The sequence below is a fragment of the Strix aluco genome, chromosome 8, assembly GCF_031877795.1.
Source record: "Strix aluco isolate bStrAlu1 chromosome 8, bStrAlu1.hap1, whole genome shotgun sequence".
Classification (NCBI taxonomy): domain Eukaryota; kingdom Metazoa; phylum Chordata; class Aves; order Strigiformes; family Strigidae; genus Strix; species Strix aluco.
This window is the reverse complement of record NC_133938.1, coordinates 1,549,020-1,567,912: the sequence shown is the minus strand read 5'-3', so window position 1 is coordinate 1,567,912 and position 18,893 is coordinate 1,549,020. Positions and strand designations below refer to the sequence as shown.

Below are 18,893 nucleotides of genomic sequence, written 5' to 3'. Positions count from 1 at the left end.
TTTGAACATCTGTTAATCAAAATTCAATTATTTGCATTGAACAATGATGGTTTTTGTCTTAAATAGATTACAATAATTTTTTATTTTGTGTTAAGCAGGGTATTTGCACAGAAAATGTTCATTCTCAGTCACTCTTCAAATATCCACTTTTTGAGTCATCGGTTAGTGAAAAGAAAAGCTGATGTTGAAACCACTCTGTGATACTGAAACCAGATGGAGATAGGAACAGAAATATTGTAGTATTGTTGCTGTAGTGTGACTGAGTAGATCAAATATCAGATATACAAGAATGTGGGCACAAACATTTTAACCATTATTCTGTTTCTTTTCTGTTCACAATGAAATTGGTTGATATACTCAGTGCTAAAATGTGTTCCAAACACAGTCCTGCTGAGCTATCATAATTCCTGAAGAGGGTATTTAGAGTTGAAGATGTTCAGTAGATCGTGGAACTGAATCCCAAGGAGTGTAATTATTTTCTGTGAATAATTCATGTTTCCTGAATCTGATTCTAGTAGACTCTAGATGATGTTTTATGAAAGCCTTCTCCAAAACAAGAGGTTTAAAACAGTTAGTATTAGCTTTAAATTTGAACTTTTAAAAATAGAAAGGAAATACCAACTGGTAATTGATTTTAAGATTTAGGGATTTGCCAGGTTTCCAATGTTAATAATTCATTTTTTTGAAAAGTAGTCTGTGCTAGAAACAAAGATTGTATTCAACTATTAATATGGGTAGAATAGCAAAGGTTGGGGTGAAGGGGAGATTTTTCCCTTTATACAACAACTCGGATGTGATTAAAGATAACAAAACTGCTTTCTTGGAAGCAGAGAGCAGATCTCAGCAAGGTAAGAGATAAAAAAGCAAGCTATAATCATATTGTTTTGAAAGTACCTGTAGATGAAGCGATCTAAAATTATTTTCCTTTTTCATGTGTACAGTAAATAACCACTAAAAGTGTATGTAGATAACTAAAAAACCCACTCCCATGAGCATTTATAGAATCCATACACTTCACGAGTGATTCCCATGGCTTTCCCAAAATCCATAAAGGAAGTTCCTCAGAGGCCATGAATGTTTATTCATCTGGTTTGAAACAAAATTTGATATTCCTCATTTAACTTGTTTGTTACCAAGGAGGTAATTCCTGTGTATCACAAAGTATTTCTGTGGATGCAGAGTGCTGGAGTCCCGCGGTAGCTCTCAGTAACAGTATTGTGCTGCCTTGTCTCGCTCCTGCTGTGCAACCCTCCCCGCTGGGGCTGCTCTGCCACGGGGTCATGGATCCAGCACCTGCTCTAGACTCACCAGTGACGCTGCTTTGCTCTTTCACCTGGAGGTTTTCGTTTATGGAAAACAGCAGCATCTTTGTTGTTGATTTTCTTGGTTAAGTTTCACATCTAGAATGCAGCGACTGTCTTGTGATAATGGATCAAGAAGCAGGTTGCTTCACAGGATTCAAACTCTGACATGCTCCACAGATTTTCAAAAAGATGAGGGAAGAATTCCTGTCACGTTGCTCATTGATGTTACAGCTGCAGTTAAACACTGTACGCTCAAAAGTGTACTATTGGGGTTAAAGCTCATAATTGAACTATGAATATCTAAAGTCTAATTTTAGGTTTTATAAAATTCAGTTTTGACACAGAAAAGCTTTACCTGCACGTCTAGCCTCAGTGATCTTCAGGGCTGCTGAGTAAATTGTGAGTAAGTGTCCCTTGGATCTGTGTCCAGATGAAGAAATAATAGAGCAGTGTGACTGAGAACTTCAACTTTGAGCAGATTTAATGAATCTGGAACACATTAATTAGTTTGGTATGTGTGGTTTAGTTTGGTACAGTTCCTTTTGCAGTCACCTGAACAGGAAGGCTGTTAGACCACCACTGATGCTGCTTCAGTGAAATAACTCTTGTAAAAAGGACGCTGAGATAACTGAATGTAAGCCTGTATTACTATTGTTTGTCTTTAATTAAACTGAGAAACTGGCAGGCAGTGTGTATCTGTTCAAGTAACACTTTGTAACATGCTATTAAGTCTATAGGGAAGTTAAAACAGCTCGTGTACCTGGATGTGTCAAAAAACAGGATAGAAACTGTTGATTTGGACATATCAGGATGTGAAGGACTTGAAGACCTCCTGTTGTCATCCAATATGTTGCAGCAACTGCCAGACTCCATAGGTGAGAAAAGCTCAGGATTTCTTGTAATCTTTTACAGTTGAGCACTTCATTTATATATTTTTTCGATAATTATGAGACTTCATAATAGCTCTATACATCTGGGTATTTCTTTTCAGTCTAGATTCTTTATATTTTCTTTGGAAATAGTTGAGGTCTTTCCTCTCCTGTATGGTTTCCAGCCAATGAGCCCACTGTATTGTCATCAACTTTTTCACTTTCCTAATGTGTCCCTTTGAACATGGAACTGTTCAGTTCCCCAATTTTAAATCAACTTAGTCAAGATTCCAAAATGTATTGCTAATTAATAATACTGTGCTACACAAATGTTACTAGATGTATTTTACAGCTGTTTTCCATTTTGGTCTTTTACATCTCACCATAAATTCTAGAATTTTTGCTTTATGTGATTTTCTGATATGCACACGCAGATTGATTTTTAGAGGGCATTTAGCTCTTGTACAAAAGGAATAAATGTTTACATTCTGAATTACACATTCTTGCAATGAAGATATATTCAGTTCTCATTTCCAAATTCCTATTATTAACTGGTAATAGATTTAATAGGAGTAAGGCAAAAAGAGTCATTTTAATACTGCATTTTCAGATGAGGGCTTGCTGAAATCCATTTTGGTGGAACTTTTTCATCTTAAAAGAAAATTTTGTTGGAATCTAGATGTTTCTTGGAACATGTTGATTTTGAAAAAATTTCCAACAAAAACGTTCTGCAATTGAAATGAGCAGTGTTTCTAGTATGCCTTTTAATTATACTTTTCATTTGCTTCAGCCTTCATATTATGGCACGTTAACATTTTTCTCTATATTAGTGATTAATTTATATTATTCCCAATGTTAATTACAAATAACCATTTAAAAAATGCTATTTCAGTCTATCCAGAAATCTTTCAGGGAAAAAAATAACTTCCAGAACATAGAAATCTGTTTCAAGCTGTTTCTAGCACTGTAGTGCAATAGTTTTCCCATTTTTTCTGTCTTTATTTTTTATTGTTTTTTGATGTTATGCACTGGTAAAGCAGAAGTTTCATTCCCTTCTTCGTAAATGTTACCCAGCTGTGCATCTTCTTACACTTAGATTTATAATAATTCTCTTAATTATAAGAATTAACTGCATATACAAATGCATTCAGGATTGGTTCTGGTTTTCTGTCTATACCTACATATTGTGAAGCTTTATAAATGTGGCATTTACTTCAATAATTCTCCTGATGTCCTGTTATGACCTGAGTACCTTTTAATTAAGGCAACAGGACCTGAATTTGATTGAAACATTAATAGATAAGTAGAAATACTACTCTTCCTGCACAGATAGGAGACTATTTTCTTTTTTACAGTTTTTTCAAGACTTGAGAAATACACTTGCAGTTCAGTTTAACATTTAATCAGTGCTTTGTTTTGGTGAAACATATTTTCAATGGGACAAGAATGTGGCTATGTACTGTCCTATATGGTTTCTAAAATCTAGATCAGAGTTATTCAGTGTTAGAAATCATTGTTTAAGGATACGGGAGATTACAGAAAGTAAAGAAGATTATTGTGAAATATTTTTCTATTACTTCTTCCTTACCTGTTTTGTAGGACTGTTGAAAAGGCTTACAACTTTAAAAGTAGATGACAATCAGCTTACAATTCTGCCAAATGCAATTGGAAAGTGAGTATAAGTCTCATGATTTTCAATATTAAGTAAAATATGTTTTCCATTTCCGGTTTGCAGAATGTGTTTTTTTTAAAATAAAAAGACAAAGATGTACTGAATTATAAAATCATTTCAAAATGTGTGCTTAACACCCAGCTTATAACATTTAAATTTGGAGCAACACTATTACTTCTGTGGACTTACAGTGGCGTAAGTGGTAAGAAGATGAAATGTATCATATTTTCCAAGGAAAAGAACAAAGATATTTTTTCTGTATGAATCACTTGCAATTTAAATGATTAGAGCAGCAAAAGTAGAAGAAATAGAAGTATTTGGGGGAATACGTCTGTTTCCATAGCAACAGCCAGTACTTGAAGCTGGAAAGAAAATGGCTGTAAGCCTCATATATGTGAAGATTTCTTAAAATATTGAAGTAGTATAAATGAAAAAGTCATGACAATTCCATAGGTTTATACATCAAAATGCGAAAGTATCATCTAAGTGATCTTACTATGAAAAGCACTAATGATGCTCTTTAGCTATTATTTTGTCAGCTGTTACATGATCACTGGTACAAAATTCTGTCTTGTACTGCTGTGTGTCTTGAGCTTATTGCTAAATGAAATCTGCAATTTATTGTATGATCGAGGCCGATGCAAACCTGTCTCCAGGTATGGAAATAGGTGATGCCTTATATTGGTCCACCCCACACATGTCCCTTTCTAGCAGAACATACCTTTAGCATTGATATTTTTGTAGGATGCCTCTTCCTCTACGTATTTGACTTCTGAAATTCTATATAAACTGGTATTTGTAAATATTTCAGCATATGTGGTCGCTGGCTACCTTCTGTGACTATAGCACTAGCGTTTTCATTGTCCCCCTTGCACCAGCAGTGGTATTCATGCAGAAGAAACAAGAGGTCAGCCTCAGTAAGGATTGTGTGTGGTGTGACTGAACACGTGGTTACACCATTCACACCATTTCTGCACTGTCAGCACGAAACGCTGGGCGTGGGGCATCCCTGAGCTGAGTTGCACTCGGACACTGTGCCTTCACTCGCAGTGCAAAAACCCTTCTCAACAAACTGATCAGAAGTAGGTTTCTTAAGCCAGGGCTTTTCTGAGGCTTCCAAAATTAAAGCCTAGAAGGCTTCATTGAGACTTGTCTGGAAATATGATAGTACAGTGAGGTCTCTGGAATAGAAGCAATCTCTAACCTGCACAGCCAGTGCTTTACTACTCCCACACCTATTTTATAGCAATAATTTCTATAAAAATTTAGTTGTTGGTATGTCATTCGGGGAAATATATATCCAAATTTGTGAACTATTACAGCTGTAGCAACTGAAAGCTCAGGTTTGGCTTACCGTGCTGTACTTCTTGCAGTGTCTTTAGATTTATGTGATATTCATGGAAGGTATTAAAAGTTGATTACATGAATCACAAAAGGGCAAATCTTTGCTACACAAATCATTGTGTATCAGTAAGTTCTGATAGGCAGTGAAAGCTCGTGAGGCTCAAAGCTGTACTGGACACTCTGCAAAAAGGTTGATATAATGTCCAACATTAATAATTTTGGGGGTCAATTTTTAAATCCTTTTAAAACCTTTCTTGTTTATTAAATTGCTCAAATTGAAGGGGTTGAATTGCTCAAATTGAAGGGGAACCCCTCTTTTTTTTTTAACCTAATATCTGTTCAGTATTGTTTGTCATGGAGCCTTAATTACATTTTTGAAGATGCATACTGGTGCTCTAAATGGTGTATATGCAGAGCAGTAGGCTAATCACCTAATATTATCACATTATTTTTGAGTGATTGGTTGTGCTTTTTAAGTGAAGTACTTTCTCTCGTTTAATGAGGACAGTGTCTCCCACATCAAAATGAACTTCCTTGCTCTGACTCATCCATTTGGATAGTTTCCTACTGGGTCTCTTTCTCCTAAATAGTATAGTAGTACCCACTGCAGAGTGTATTATTGTCACACAAAGATGAGCAATGTGGAGGAGGGAACTCTCCCTCCAGGGATCAGTTTCATGATGAGCCACAGAGCACTTCAGCACTGTCTGAGTTGATGTTACTAATAGTGAACCACCACCCTCATTTTTGGCAGTCTTCTTCAAAGGGCAAGCCGGTAAGTGGCATTTGGAGTTTGATCCTGCAAGATACTACACACAGTAGACCCAGCTTAATAAAACATACCGCATAAAATCAGTGGATTCCCATTGATTAAGTACTTTACCAAACTGGACCCGGAGGTTTAACGGTAGGACCTGAGTGAATGCACATGCTTCCCTTTGTGGGTAGGAAGGCATCACGAGGGCAGATGTGACCCGTACATAGGTAACGGTGCAGTGGCTTGAGAGTCGGGGTGTTGTGTTAGATGTGTGGTTTGTGTGTGTGTCTAGTCTGTACCGTATCTGACCGTACCAGAGGCTGCCAACGCAAGTGTAAACTTGTATTCCTGTGGCTGCAGGATTCCTTTTGCCCGGGGTTGGACAAATAATGGGTGTAGCTAACTCAGGATTTAGGCCACTTTGGCAGTTACCTGGGTGCTGTGGCTGTTGGGAGAAAAGGGCTGTAACTGTATGAAATGGGTCTGAGACGGGTTGGAACTACTCTTTTATTTGTGGCAGTCTTCATTCTTCGTGAATCTCTCTCTACTAACGGGTCTAAAAAGATTCCTCATCTACCTTAGAAGACGTGCTGTGAACTGCCTCGTTTCAGTGCCAAACTGAACAGCAGGTGCATATCTGATTTTTGTCTGCCTGCCTTTAAACCTATCAAAATGGTCTGAATTTAGCCCAAGAAGACAATAAGGTTAATGATATTTTAGCTAAACTAGCATTGTCAGAATGATAGCTGTTGTTATCAGCTTACTTTCATGCACAATCCATGATGAATGAAAAATCACTTTCTGAAGTGCATATTTTTTTAACTATGGTAGTTACAGAGATAAAATATAGTTTCACACTGGCTTTGTTGTTTTTGTTGCAGCCATCTTCGTTTGTCTGCTGATGACGTCTTCAGGAAGGAAGGAAGCTGAGAATGTCTCTGTCAGACAACACCTTTCAAATAAAATTCTGTTGTCTGATAAAGTCATTCTTCACTGTCAGGGAAACTTTCACAGCTACAGTTCAGAGTATCAGATTTTCCGACTGCCATTGGAAACATAGCAGTTCTCAATTAGCTTATCTATTTTCAAGCTTTTCTGGTTGTGTTACCATCAGTAAAAGGAAGAATGTGTGCATCTTGCAATTTAACAAGCTTTCCAGTTGGACTTGCCTTTGTCAAGCTCATATTCTGTGTGAAGTAGGTAAACATGACTGAATTTTGCCCTTACTGAAATGGTTTTGTATCTAGTTTGAAATAAATTGTGGTGGATACAAAGCTGGTAATAAAGAAAAGCTACAACCAAAACCTGGCTGAGCTTTTGGATATATTCCATGCATCTCTTTCACTGATCACTGTATGACTCACTTTGGCTTTTTGGTCTACTGAAATACAGCAATTAGAGGAAAGTTCTGAGAATTCCATGTTAGGAATAGCTATTTCTGGTTTCATGTTTCGTAAAATTTCAAGGCTGAAAGACCTTTTTTTAATTAAGAAACTGGAATAAAGGTAAGTTAGACATACAGTGAAGGTCCAGTCCTGCAGCTGTGACTCATACTGAGGAACAAGGTTTGTAGCAGAAGTAAACTTTTTATCAGACCGACCAAAACATTTGGAAAAAAGACAGACAATCTTTTGGGCACCTAATCCCTTTGTCAGTGGACAGTTTGATGACAAACACTGAGGAAGAAATAATTGCTTGCCATTTAACCTTACTATTAATTAAAGCACTTGAGAGAAAAAGATAGTATGTGTGGAGCAGAAAAGGGGCAGCAGAAGCAGAGAATGATGGCATTTGTAATGGGTCACAAAACTTTTATTCCTTGAGCTGAATGAGCAGTGCAGTACAGCATTCATTATAAGGATTTTTATATCCAGCCTAATTTTTTAAGAGATTCAGTAGATAAATACATAAATATTCTGAAGAAATACATGTGTGTATGTGCATAATATATATGTAATATGTATGTATTTTTATATATCTATATAACATGTATTACATAGATATATTCCTGCTTGTAAATGTTATTTGCATTAGCAAAGGTCAAATTGTTGATTCTTAATCACCAAAGTAAGATTGATGTTTGAGTGTCGCCTGATACCACCTGCTGTCTTCAGGGAAAAAGCCAACACTCTGAAGAGTCCTGAGGGTGGTGTGAGTGGCTAGGACAGGGTCCCGAAGAGCAGAAAAATGCCTCTGAAGGCTGTTTTGTACCAGAGCGGTGGTGGGTGGGGAGGGCCAAGCGCTGACCTGCACCGGGTCAGCTCTCTTGGCATTTCCATGGCTTTCATTCTGCATAGGTGCTGTCGGAGCAGGTGCTGGCTTTTATGAGGTGGGCCACTTTCATTTAGGACTCAGTAGCAAAGCTTCAACTCATTTCACAACCTCTTCGTGGGTAATAAAATGCAGGGATACACTGCTTGGCAGTTCCGTGCACTAGGAAGCTGCACGTACCACGTCCTGGTACTGCGGGCTGTGCCTAATCCAGACTTCAACTCAACAGGGGAGTTCCTGGCAGCTGTCTCGATTTCATCCTCTTCCCTGAAAATGTGATTACGTGGAGGAAAGGTCAGGTCTCCTTCTTTTCACAGTTTGACAGAGTACACTAATCTAGGAAAAAAGATACAAGACAAATAGAGATTATTTCATTTTTTTAAAAGAGAGAACTTCAGTGTCAGAAGATTACTCTGGTCTGCTTTGTTTTGGTCCTTGCCATACAGATGCCCTTTTGAGATCCCTTTTTAGCCAGCTTTCTCCACATGTGAAAGATAAGCACTTTAACAAGAGCTGTGTCAGACTAACAGGTTGAGATTACTTTGCCGAGTTTGGATCCAAGCTCATCTCTTTTCATGACTGATCTGTATTAGAAGTGATGTCAAGTGCATCAGTTGGAATGTACCCTGAAGGCAATTTCTGCTTCCCTTCCCTTTGCTCTCACCAGCGCTATTTCTTTACCTGTTGTCTGTCTTTGTGTGTTAAGATTATAAACTTTCTGGTTTCATTCTTCAGCTTAGTATGAATTGCCCTGATCACTGTCTGTTTGAAGTACTTGGAATACATCCTTACTACAAAGAGTAAAAACGATAATGTGGGCAAACTAAGTGGTCTTTCTTAAACTGCCTTACTGGATAAGATTGATTAACAGTGTCCTTAATACTAGTCCTAAAATCACATTATTGTAGACTTTTCCTAGGGAAATCTGCAATAAAGGTTCCCTCTTCAGGACATGTAGTGGTGTGGTGCTTTAAAGCTTTCAAAGGTTTTAGATTGTTAATTTTTGTTATCTAGTCCTTGTATAGCATCTAACAAGTGTATTTACAATTTCAGTTTATCTTTATTAGAAGAATTTGACTGCAGCTGTAATGAGTTGGAGTCCTTGCCTTCTACCATCGGCTACCTTCATAACCTGAGGACATTGGCTGTGGATGAGAATTTCCTTCCTGAACTGCCCCGAGAAGTGAGAAGCTGATTCTGTTTTTAAATTACAGATTGAAATGTTTTGTGGTAGGCCCAAGATTTCACCCCTGCTCAGACAAAGTATCTGTTAAAGCAATTGTTTCTGCATGATGTGGAAGACCAAATCCTTCTTACAGGCTCAATAGTAAAATAGTAAAACCGGTAAATGAGTGAATTCATGTAAAGTTGAGAGTCTCACTCAGAAGAGTAGTGCAGGTAACCAGAGGCGTCTCCCTGATGTTACTGACAAAGGGAGGGCATTATTTTTCTAACTAGATTCTGTATTTTCTGCTTTTTGTCACTTACAGTAAAAACACAATTTGGCCACCTCCTAACATAAAAAGCGATAATAAATTTTATCACAGTAGGTATCCTAACATCTTTGGTTTTTCATTCCTATAGATTGGAAGCTGTAAAAACGTAACAGTGATGTCTCTGCGCTCTAACAAGCTTGAATTTCTTCCCGATGAAATTGGTCAGATGCAGAAGCTGAGAGTGTTAAATCTGAGCGATAACAGGTACAGTTCCCCTGATTTTTCAAACCCATTATAAGAATTTATTTTTAAAAAATTTTAAACTATTCTTTTTAGGTATTTGTGAAAATACATTTATATAAAATACATTTTAAAATAAAAACATTATATTTAGAATAGCTTTATTTAAAGTATTTAAACTATTTAAATTATAAGGAAAAAGTCTTGATTTTTTTTTTTTTTAATCTTAATGATTTGGTCTTAGTTCTACTGATATCCAAAGACAAACTTGAATGGGGCCAAGATCTGGGTATCAGTGTTTTAATAGATTAAAACCTGTTTACTTCTTTTATCTCCTGCTGTTTCCATGTGGAAGTGTGATATTTGGCTTTAAAATTGTGTATAACTTTATAATATTTAATGATTAAAAAATTGTGACGAGCTGATATATAGGAAATCATTAAATGTGAGCACACTAGCATGTTACCCTGCCTCCACTGAAATCAAAAGAAAATTTTCTGTTTCCTTCAGCAGAACAAAGGTTTTGTCAAAAACCCAAATTCTTCTGTTCTTATGCACGTGACTATTCCTCTGAGAAACACAGTGCTTAAAATAAGCCTTTCTTGATACCTGTCCTGTGCTGCCATAGGCATCAGAAAAGACTGACTTTTCCTCGAGATTTATACATGTGTATGTTCCAAGAATATGTGGATTTTCAGTATAACCACAGAAATACAAGTTTGCTGGATAGTGCAACATACGGCATGTGAATACCATTTTGTTTCCAGTAATTATCTTCCATGCTCAGTAAAAATTAAAAAAAGAAGGACTTTCCACATCTGTATCTGATTTACTGTCAGCAGTTTCATTGTTGAAATTAAGGTTGAGCATAAAATGTAAAATGAAGTAATGTAGAAATATATTTGTTTAAAATTACTCACTCATTAGATGATTTTCCACATTGCAATTGTGTATCATAAAATACAATATGTATGGACCAGAACGTAAAGTTAGGCTTAACTCTAGTTTGTGTTGGAACTGTCCAAGTCCCAGAATCAAATCTTGGGTCTCTTGATTGTGGGTTTCAGGTTCCAGTGCTCTCCCAGGGGCAGGGAGTACTCTCCCATCACTATGTCACCACAGCAGCGTTCCTTTGTGCTTTTATCTGTGCAGCTAGAGCCTGACACAGTATTTCAGGGAACACTTTCAAAATCACTCCAGCTGGCGTTCTTGCCGACAGAGGTGGTCTAGCTTCCCTCCGCTGTTCCTGCAGCCTGTCCTGGTGCAATTTGGTTCCAGTGTATAGTGAGCTTGAACACCTCAGCAATAGAGATGAGAGAAACACAGTGGATTTTCAGATGACCATTTCTCAGGGACTGTTCCAGTGAGTTGCTGCACAGCCAGCTGTAGTGGCACACAGGAGGAGACACAGAGGAGTGGGGAGGCAGCAGGGCAGCACCAGTGCGGGGCCTCAGGAGCTCAGGGAGTTGCAGCTGCAGGGTGCTTTGCCTGGCACATCAAACCAAGCCGAGCTGGATCACTGCCCCCTCTTTAAATCTGTGATTCTAATTGAAAACTAATGAGTTTGCGTCAGGAAGCAGAAAACTAGTGGGGGGTTTTGTTGGGTTTTTTTCCCTTTTATTTGCCAAGTTACTTTTCAGCCAGGTCAGCTGCTGATTTCAGGCACAGGGCTTCATGTGTAATTACTGAGCATGAGTGCTGTTGCTGAGGTGAGAGAGGGAGGAGGCGGCAGTGGAGGGGGAAAGAGCAGGCAGGGTTCCTGCCCGAGCTGACCTGACATCTGGCTGCCACCAAAACAGCAGTCCTGCTGACTGAAGACTTCCATTTTCCACTGAAAATGGAAGAAACTGTTATTCTTCTTGTCGTGTTCATAGTATGACACTCCTCACGGTCCGTTTGCTCACCATGGGGCCCGGCAAGCATGAGCTCGAGGTGAAGACTGGCTACCAAAGCTGGTGTGAGCAGGGCCAGAGAGCAGGACCTTTGCCTCCAGGGGGGGAGGGGAAGCTGTTCTCAAAGTCAACCTGGAAAGCTGTGCAGCAAGTTGTAAGCGTTGTAGAACTAGTGGGAGAGCACAGAGTAGACTAGGAGAGAGAGGAGCTGCTCAGACTGTAGACCTTCAGCATTTGAACCTGGCTGGATTGTCTCATTACTTTTCTGGAGGGGTCTGGGGAGTAAATTTTTCCTCCTTTGTTGGTATCAATTCTGGCTGAGGTTAAATGTTGCCCTGCTGAGACACTGTGATAATGCTTTTGTTGTGGAACTTCCCATCTTAACGAAACTAAAAAGTTTCAATGTTTTGGGACCAAAGAGTTTGGACGAAGTTCAGATACCATCTTAATGTTGGATTTTTTCAATATTTTTTTTTTACTTTTCTGTTTTCCCATTTTTGCATTCTCCTTAAAATTAAGGCAATATCCATTCTGTCTTTGAATGAGTCCACATGTGTGTGCTAGTAAGGAGCATACTTGGGCTCCGCTTGTTGCTAGGACCCTTTCCATGTTACCACAGATTTTGCCCCTCTACACTTCCTGCTTCAGATATGACAGAGGAGGTAGAGCACACCATCTCTTTTCCTGGATATTTCCTGGAGCCACTGGGAGAAGAGACACAGAGAGGCAAGCAGAGCAGGAAGTCAAGGGCCAAGGGGTCAGTGTGTGTGCTTCACCCGATGGTGATGGGCTTCTGGGTCCTGGGCTCTGTGTCAGCCTGGTAGGAGGCCTGCTGAGCCCTGGCCTCTGCAGGCGCCGCTAAGGCAGCCCCGTTCACACCAAACACTGCTGATGCAGCCTTTTTGGCAGGAAAGCTCCGACCTTTGCTCAGATATTCTGAGGAGCAGCTGTTACTCCCTGTACTATATAACTAATGGGGATGGACTGTACATAGGATCACATATTCTTTCAGAATTTGTGTGGTCAGTCCTTTATGACTTTCTCCTCCTGACACCAGAGAGAATTTCGCGTCCGTTCTGGCAGGTGTGCAGTTGCTCATGCACCTTTGCACGTTACTTTCCTTGTGGAGGGAACAGACCCTGTTGCTGTGCCTGTCAACCCCCGCTGATCATCACGGTGTGTAGTTTTACAAAGGGAGCACAGTCTTCCAGTGGGATGTCCACTGCAGGTTCATCCCAGTGAATGATGCCTCAGGGTCATCTCCTCCTACTTTGTCATGTACCAAATTTCACCTCCGGCATCTACAACTGTGACTAAATGTGCATTTGTGTATCTGTTAACCTCTTAGGCTGTTGCCTTTATCCCAGTGACTTCTCTGCTAGTAGCCGAGCTACTCAAGTGTTTACTGAGAGATGCCCTTTTGCCACCAAAAATGTTCATTGTGGACATGCTCCTCATGGCACAGGGAGTGCTCTGGCTCAGGGCATGTAGAGTACAGGAGTGTTGGTGGCTTTGAACTTGCCTCGCCAGAGTGCATGGAAAATTCAGAGTCTGCTCTCTGAAAGGTCACGCACACGTGGAGCAATGGACAACTGTGGTGTGCCGTGTAAGGAGGAAGGGAGGAGCTCTCCCTCCCTTGCATTATCTGGAGCTTGTCTGGCTGTGAAAGTCAGAAACATTTGGGGAGATTTGGTCTAAAATCCTGATTGGATGTCTTTCAGGAAGGAGGCAAACCTGACATAGACCTCTTTGCCACTCAGGCTAATGGGAATCTCAGATTTTTGTGAGTTGACACATTTTGCTCAAAGGTGGGTCAGTGCTTGGAGTCCCTCTCTAGTGCATTTTTAATACTGTAGTTTCAGCTACTACAGACTTCCACTCTTGTTCCACGTCTTCTGAAGGCCCTCATTGCTGTAAGATGGACCTTGCTGATCTTAATTGACCAGAAGCTGTTTCAGTTCCAGGACTTCCTTCAAATACTCATGTTAGAATTCCATTTTAACTAGGGAATTAGACTCCAGTTTTTCTTTCCCATGCCATACACTCTAAGACTAGATCTACACTTCTCATCTCCATAGCTGGGAGTCCTCTCTCCTTTTATCTTTAGGGCTTCAAACCTTTTCTACCCTGTTAGAGGCTCTTCATCCCTGGGAAATGCAGTATTCGGTTGTCTCTGCACAATAAAAGGCAATGACGGGTCGAATCCTGACTTGCTCTCAGATTGCTAAGGTGGAGTCTAACACGAGGGCTAGTGTGCAACTGAGCAGAGCTTAGGTGGCTTCACCCTCTCCAGTCAGGAAAGTTTTCACTCTGGATACTTGCTGTGCAGCTACCTGGAGATCCATCCTTGCCTTTGCCGGGCATAACACTGTCTCCAATGCTTCAAGAACCAATGCAGCATTTGATAAAGTAGCTGTGCAATCACTACTTGCATGAGAGATACCGAGACCTCCACCACGTAACGAGTCATTGGGGGTAGCTGCTTGGCTTCAGTCACTGTTAAGAGTACACATGGGATTCATTCAAAGCACAAAAGATGTCTTACCAGTAACCGGTGTTCTTCACAATGTGTAGTCCACATATACATTTGTCTTCCATCTGCTTCTCCTCTCTCCTCAGAGTCCTTCCAGGTATGAGTCCTGTGATTGAGAGGTAGAATTGTTAGAATGTACATTTGGGCTACACTTCTCAAAGAGCATCGGTTACTGGTAAGTAACCTTTCTTTTAGTTTTAGATTGTTCTTAAAGAAGAGCTGAAAGAATCATCACCTTTCTGTATTTACACTGCTGCTTCTGTCCTGGGGTCAGAACGCAATTACTGCCCTGAATCTCACCCACAGAAGTTAGAGGAAAAAAGGGCCTAAGATTACGTGATCCATTCAAAAAAAGACTGTTCCCTGGTGTACCTTTTCTTTTTCTGGTTAGATATTTAATTATACGATATTGCTCATAGCCAGCTCATAGCCAAAGAGGTAATTACAACTGACCATGTATATCCACAAGTGGTTTTGTGAACAGCATGTTGATGGGTTAATATGAATCACGTTCTTTTAAACTTTCACACTCTGAAAGCCCTATTTTTATCAATTTGATGAGAGTTACCTTGAAGAACTGTCACAAATAGCAGCTATCTCTGGCTTGACCGACTGACTGTAATGCTGCTTGTTATGATTAACTTTCAGCATGTTTTGACGTCAGTTTCTCACATTTGGGTTATTATTTGAAAATTCTTTCTGAATGCTACCAAAGTATAATATACACATCGATGAATCTAGGAAGTGTTCCCCTAGGTGTTTGGCAAGCTCTTTGTATGTTATATTACTCAAACTAATTATCAGTGGAAACTCTTCCCATACTCTGAGCGTGCTTACTTAGGGCATAAGTAAAAACCAAAATTTAGTACCTGGTACAAATATGTAGTGGGTTATTTTACAAAACTATGAGAAAAAAAAACCAAAAAAGTTAAATTTATGTCTGTCAGGATGCTTACAATAAAAGCAAAGACCACCTGTGCCCCATACAACCCCTCAAATACCAACATTTTATATTTTTTATGTTTAAACAGTATCAATGACATTTTCTCTGCTTTTCTTGTGTTCCATGAATAATATTCATTAGCTTACTCTTAAAGTATTCAGCCTTTAAGAATTTAACAAATTACGCAAAAGATGTAATCTAGGATGAATACTGGAAGGAATTATTCTAAAGTCCTCATTCCAGAATGGTGTCACACACTGCCCCGTAGCTGTCCTGTGGTACAGCGGTTTAATGCTTAGGGGTGTCATTTCAGAAAGCGTGCTGGTTTTGGTTTAGTTTGGGTTTATTCACCTGAGGAACTTCAAGGGAAATTTCTCCTTTTTTTTTTCTCATAAGAAACTTTTTCTTTGTGAAAATTAAACAGTATAAAAAGAACATCTGCATTTCATGCTTTTCCAAACTATTACTGTGGATAGCTGTTTTCCTGAAAAATCAGTTGGTGCTTCAGGGTTTGCCTTAAAAGAAATATTTTTATTAATAACTTTTAAACTTTTACATTTGCCAATGACATACATGATTTTACCTGTAATTTAATCAATATGAATACAGGTAATCTCTATAGGACTGAGAGATTTCTTTAATTTGGCTATCGCATTTTCAGCTCCTTTTACAAATCAGTTTAAGAGATTGCAAATGGAAGTTGTTAGTGATTAAAAAATTGCACATGAATGAAACTGTTGCACATGCAAGAAAGCATGTGCAGTGGGTGCTGCCAGCTGTTGGAACTAGTGTGATTGTTCTGAAGATTCAGAGATCCTCTTTTCCCAGACTTCGCGTCTCTGGATGCTGTTCAGCTGATGCCTGAGGACTGGAAGCGGGGTCTAGGGCTGTGTGTCTCTTAGGCCTAGTCCCAGTCCTGACTGTTGGGCTGCAGCTGCTCCGAAACAGTCAGCAGCACCTTCCACTAGAGGATGGTCTCATGCAAAGGTTATTTATTCAGGCCAAGTGAAATACCATCCGTGGTAAGAGTAAGTCATTTTGGTACAGCATTGTTTGCCTGTGAATTGTAAGTTCATTTAATTTGGCCATCTTCTTAATTACCTATCTATACACCAATTAAAGTTTCATCTAGTAGTGTGAATATATTTTCCCTTAGATTTATAAAAACAATTACATATGTAATTTTCTAAACTGTCTAGTGAGAAGTTTCAGCATTTAAGCATAAAAGAAGAGTTCTCTGTTGAATAGCACAACCATAAACAACATTTCTTTGTACTGCTGTCTGGTCGCAGTCCTGTATTAGATCAGTGGAAGCAGTGCAGATTAAGCACTTTTTTCAATTACTGATGAATAATTTTCTCTTCAGAGGCGGCCAAATCCTTTACTGAGGATGATGTGAGGTAGTTCTTTGAAATCAGCAGAGTTACGCTGATTTACACCAACTAGAATCTGGCCTATGGCGTGCAGGAAGTAATCAGCCTACATCCATGCATATCTAATATTTGAGATCCTTTGTAGCTGTAGTATACCCTTATTTTGACTGATGAAGCTAGAAAAAAATTTATATGTTTACCTTTCATGGTTAAACTAATATAGTGTAAGTGACAATTACCATGGGCCTTGTTCTAAAAGTGGGTGTAATGCAAAATCACTTGGTGATTCAGTTGTTCGTGAAAGTTTAAGTGTTTGCATGTGCATTGTTAGTCCAGATGAAGGAGAAATGTTCCTACAGCACACATTTTAAAAAGCAGTCTTAAACTTGCAAAAACAAATTGCAGTTAGAAAAAGAGGTTGAAAATTTTCAAAAAACAGTAATGATTTGGGATGCCTCCATTCGCTGATCCCTAATTTGAGATTTTTTCTTTTAAAGACTCCTTAAAATCGGACCTTTTCAGATATTTAAAAACAGGTATCCAGGCTTATTGGCAAAGAAGAATTAAAAATAACAGCTTCTGTGTTATGTTTGAATGTGGAATTGGGAAGCCAGCTGGGAGATCCCCTTGCCACACATTAATTCTGAAGCATGCTTGCCAGCTTTGCTTCTCCCTTTGATGCACAGTGCTCAGCAAGAGTGCATTGGAAACACCACCAGTAACCCCCTGCAGGCAGAGGTTTCTCTGTCATTTTGAATCTTACATTACAGGTACTGAATCCAAAAGTGTAAAGAAATAAAGGTATCACTTGAAAAACAAAAGTTCTTCTCTTTTTACATAGAGAAAAAAAGCTCTGAATAAAACATCTGGATAAACACTGTTTAAGAATCTTTATGCTAACTATTAAAGCTTAAACTTGTAACGCTAATTTATAAAGAATGTCATATACTGCACTATTCCACATTGCAGTATTCATTTTATAAGACAGGAATGAAAACTAAATTTCAGGTAGTTTAGGCACTCCTTACTTTCTTATGGCATTAATTCTAGGTTTAAACATGCACACCCATGTAAAACCGCTCTAATCTGTACAGGCATTTCATTGGAGATTATGTCATAGCACACTGTGAATGTGTGTACATTCACGTCCATTTATTTCACTTTTATAGATAAGTCGTTTTTAGTATCAGGCATTCTTATTAAAATCTTGAAAATATGTTAATTGCAGTAAGTACACACTGCTTTCTGAAATAACACGATTTGTAATGGTAATGACTTTGTGGCAAAAATATATCCAAAATAATTCCATAATGGATACACTTCCAGAGCGCTGCATGGAGGCAGTGGTACAAAAGCTTGTGAGGTGCTTATCCCCCAGAAATACAGGTAGATTTTTAATACGAAGATGGTGTCGGAGTATTGTTGGTTATTTGCTGGTAGAGGGGCAAAGGATTCTCGTGGTGATGCCGTGCAGGTGCGGTACCTGCCAGTGGAGTGCCTGTCTTTATCCAAGGTGTGAGGGAGCGTAGCTGTCAGAGCCTTTCTCTCCACGGTATGGGATTGTCTGACTTGCTCAGGAAAGGGCTTTTCCTCTTTTCTTTTTGTTAAATCACACTCAGATTTTGTCATTGTAGACAGTCCTTTGGTCAGTCCATTTCTTCCTACAGTCCTCCAGCTCCTTGACCTTCCGTAACACAAAGATGGGAGGATACGGATGTGTGGTGAGGACAGCCCTCTCGTGTGGGCACAGACTGGAAAGTGAAAATAATATGTTCAGAATTAGTTAGTGGGAAAAACATGAGTGAAGTTGCCACAAGTAACTAGGCATCATTTCCCCGTTCCCACATTCAGATCAGTTTTAGGAAATGTGGTTACATGTATAATGAAAATGTGAATTTTTTTAATGTTTCATTTAATTTTGTTATTTAGGTACACTATGAATATTTATATTATTTTAATCTTTTTCCTAACATTTCTGAAAAATGAATTTTTAATAATCTTAGAGTATTTCTGTTCCAAAACTTAAATGTCCAATAAAAGGATTTCTGTTAGCTACACTGAAAACTATTACATCTTTCCTGTGAGTCTCCCTGGGACCAAGATTTTTTCTGTTTTCTGTGTTACAAGCTGTAACTTTGGTTACATTATAGCCAAGGCAAAATATTGTTACCTCCTTAGTACCTTTAGTGTATGATGTCAGTAGCTTTAGGTTCCAGATGTCACTCTTAATGTGGAATGCCCTTAGTAAAATACTAGATT

At 38.9% G+C, this 18,893-nt stretch overlaps 1 protein-coding gene across 1 annotated transcript in view; it reads left to right on the top strand.

Moving 5' to 3' along the window:
• Positions 1 to 18,893, top strand: part of LRRC7 (leucine rich repeat containing 7) — a 171,707-nt gene that overhangs the window by 110,744 nt on the left and 42,070 nt on the right. Inside the window, exons 9-12 of the mRNA XM_074831760.1 lie at positions 2,035 to 2,179; positions 3,773 to 3,845; positions 9,271 to 9,400; positions 9,802 to 9,917. Of these exons, the coding sequence (XP_074687861.1) occupies positions 2,035 to 2,179; positions 3,773 to 3,845; positions 9,271 to 9,400; positions 9,802 to 9,917 (464 nt within the window). The remainder of the gene's footprint in view (positions 1 to 2,034; positions 2,180 to 3,772; positions 3,846 to 9,270; positions 9,401 to 9,801; positions 9,918 to 18,893) is intronic.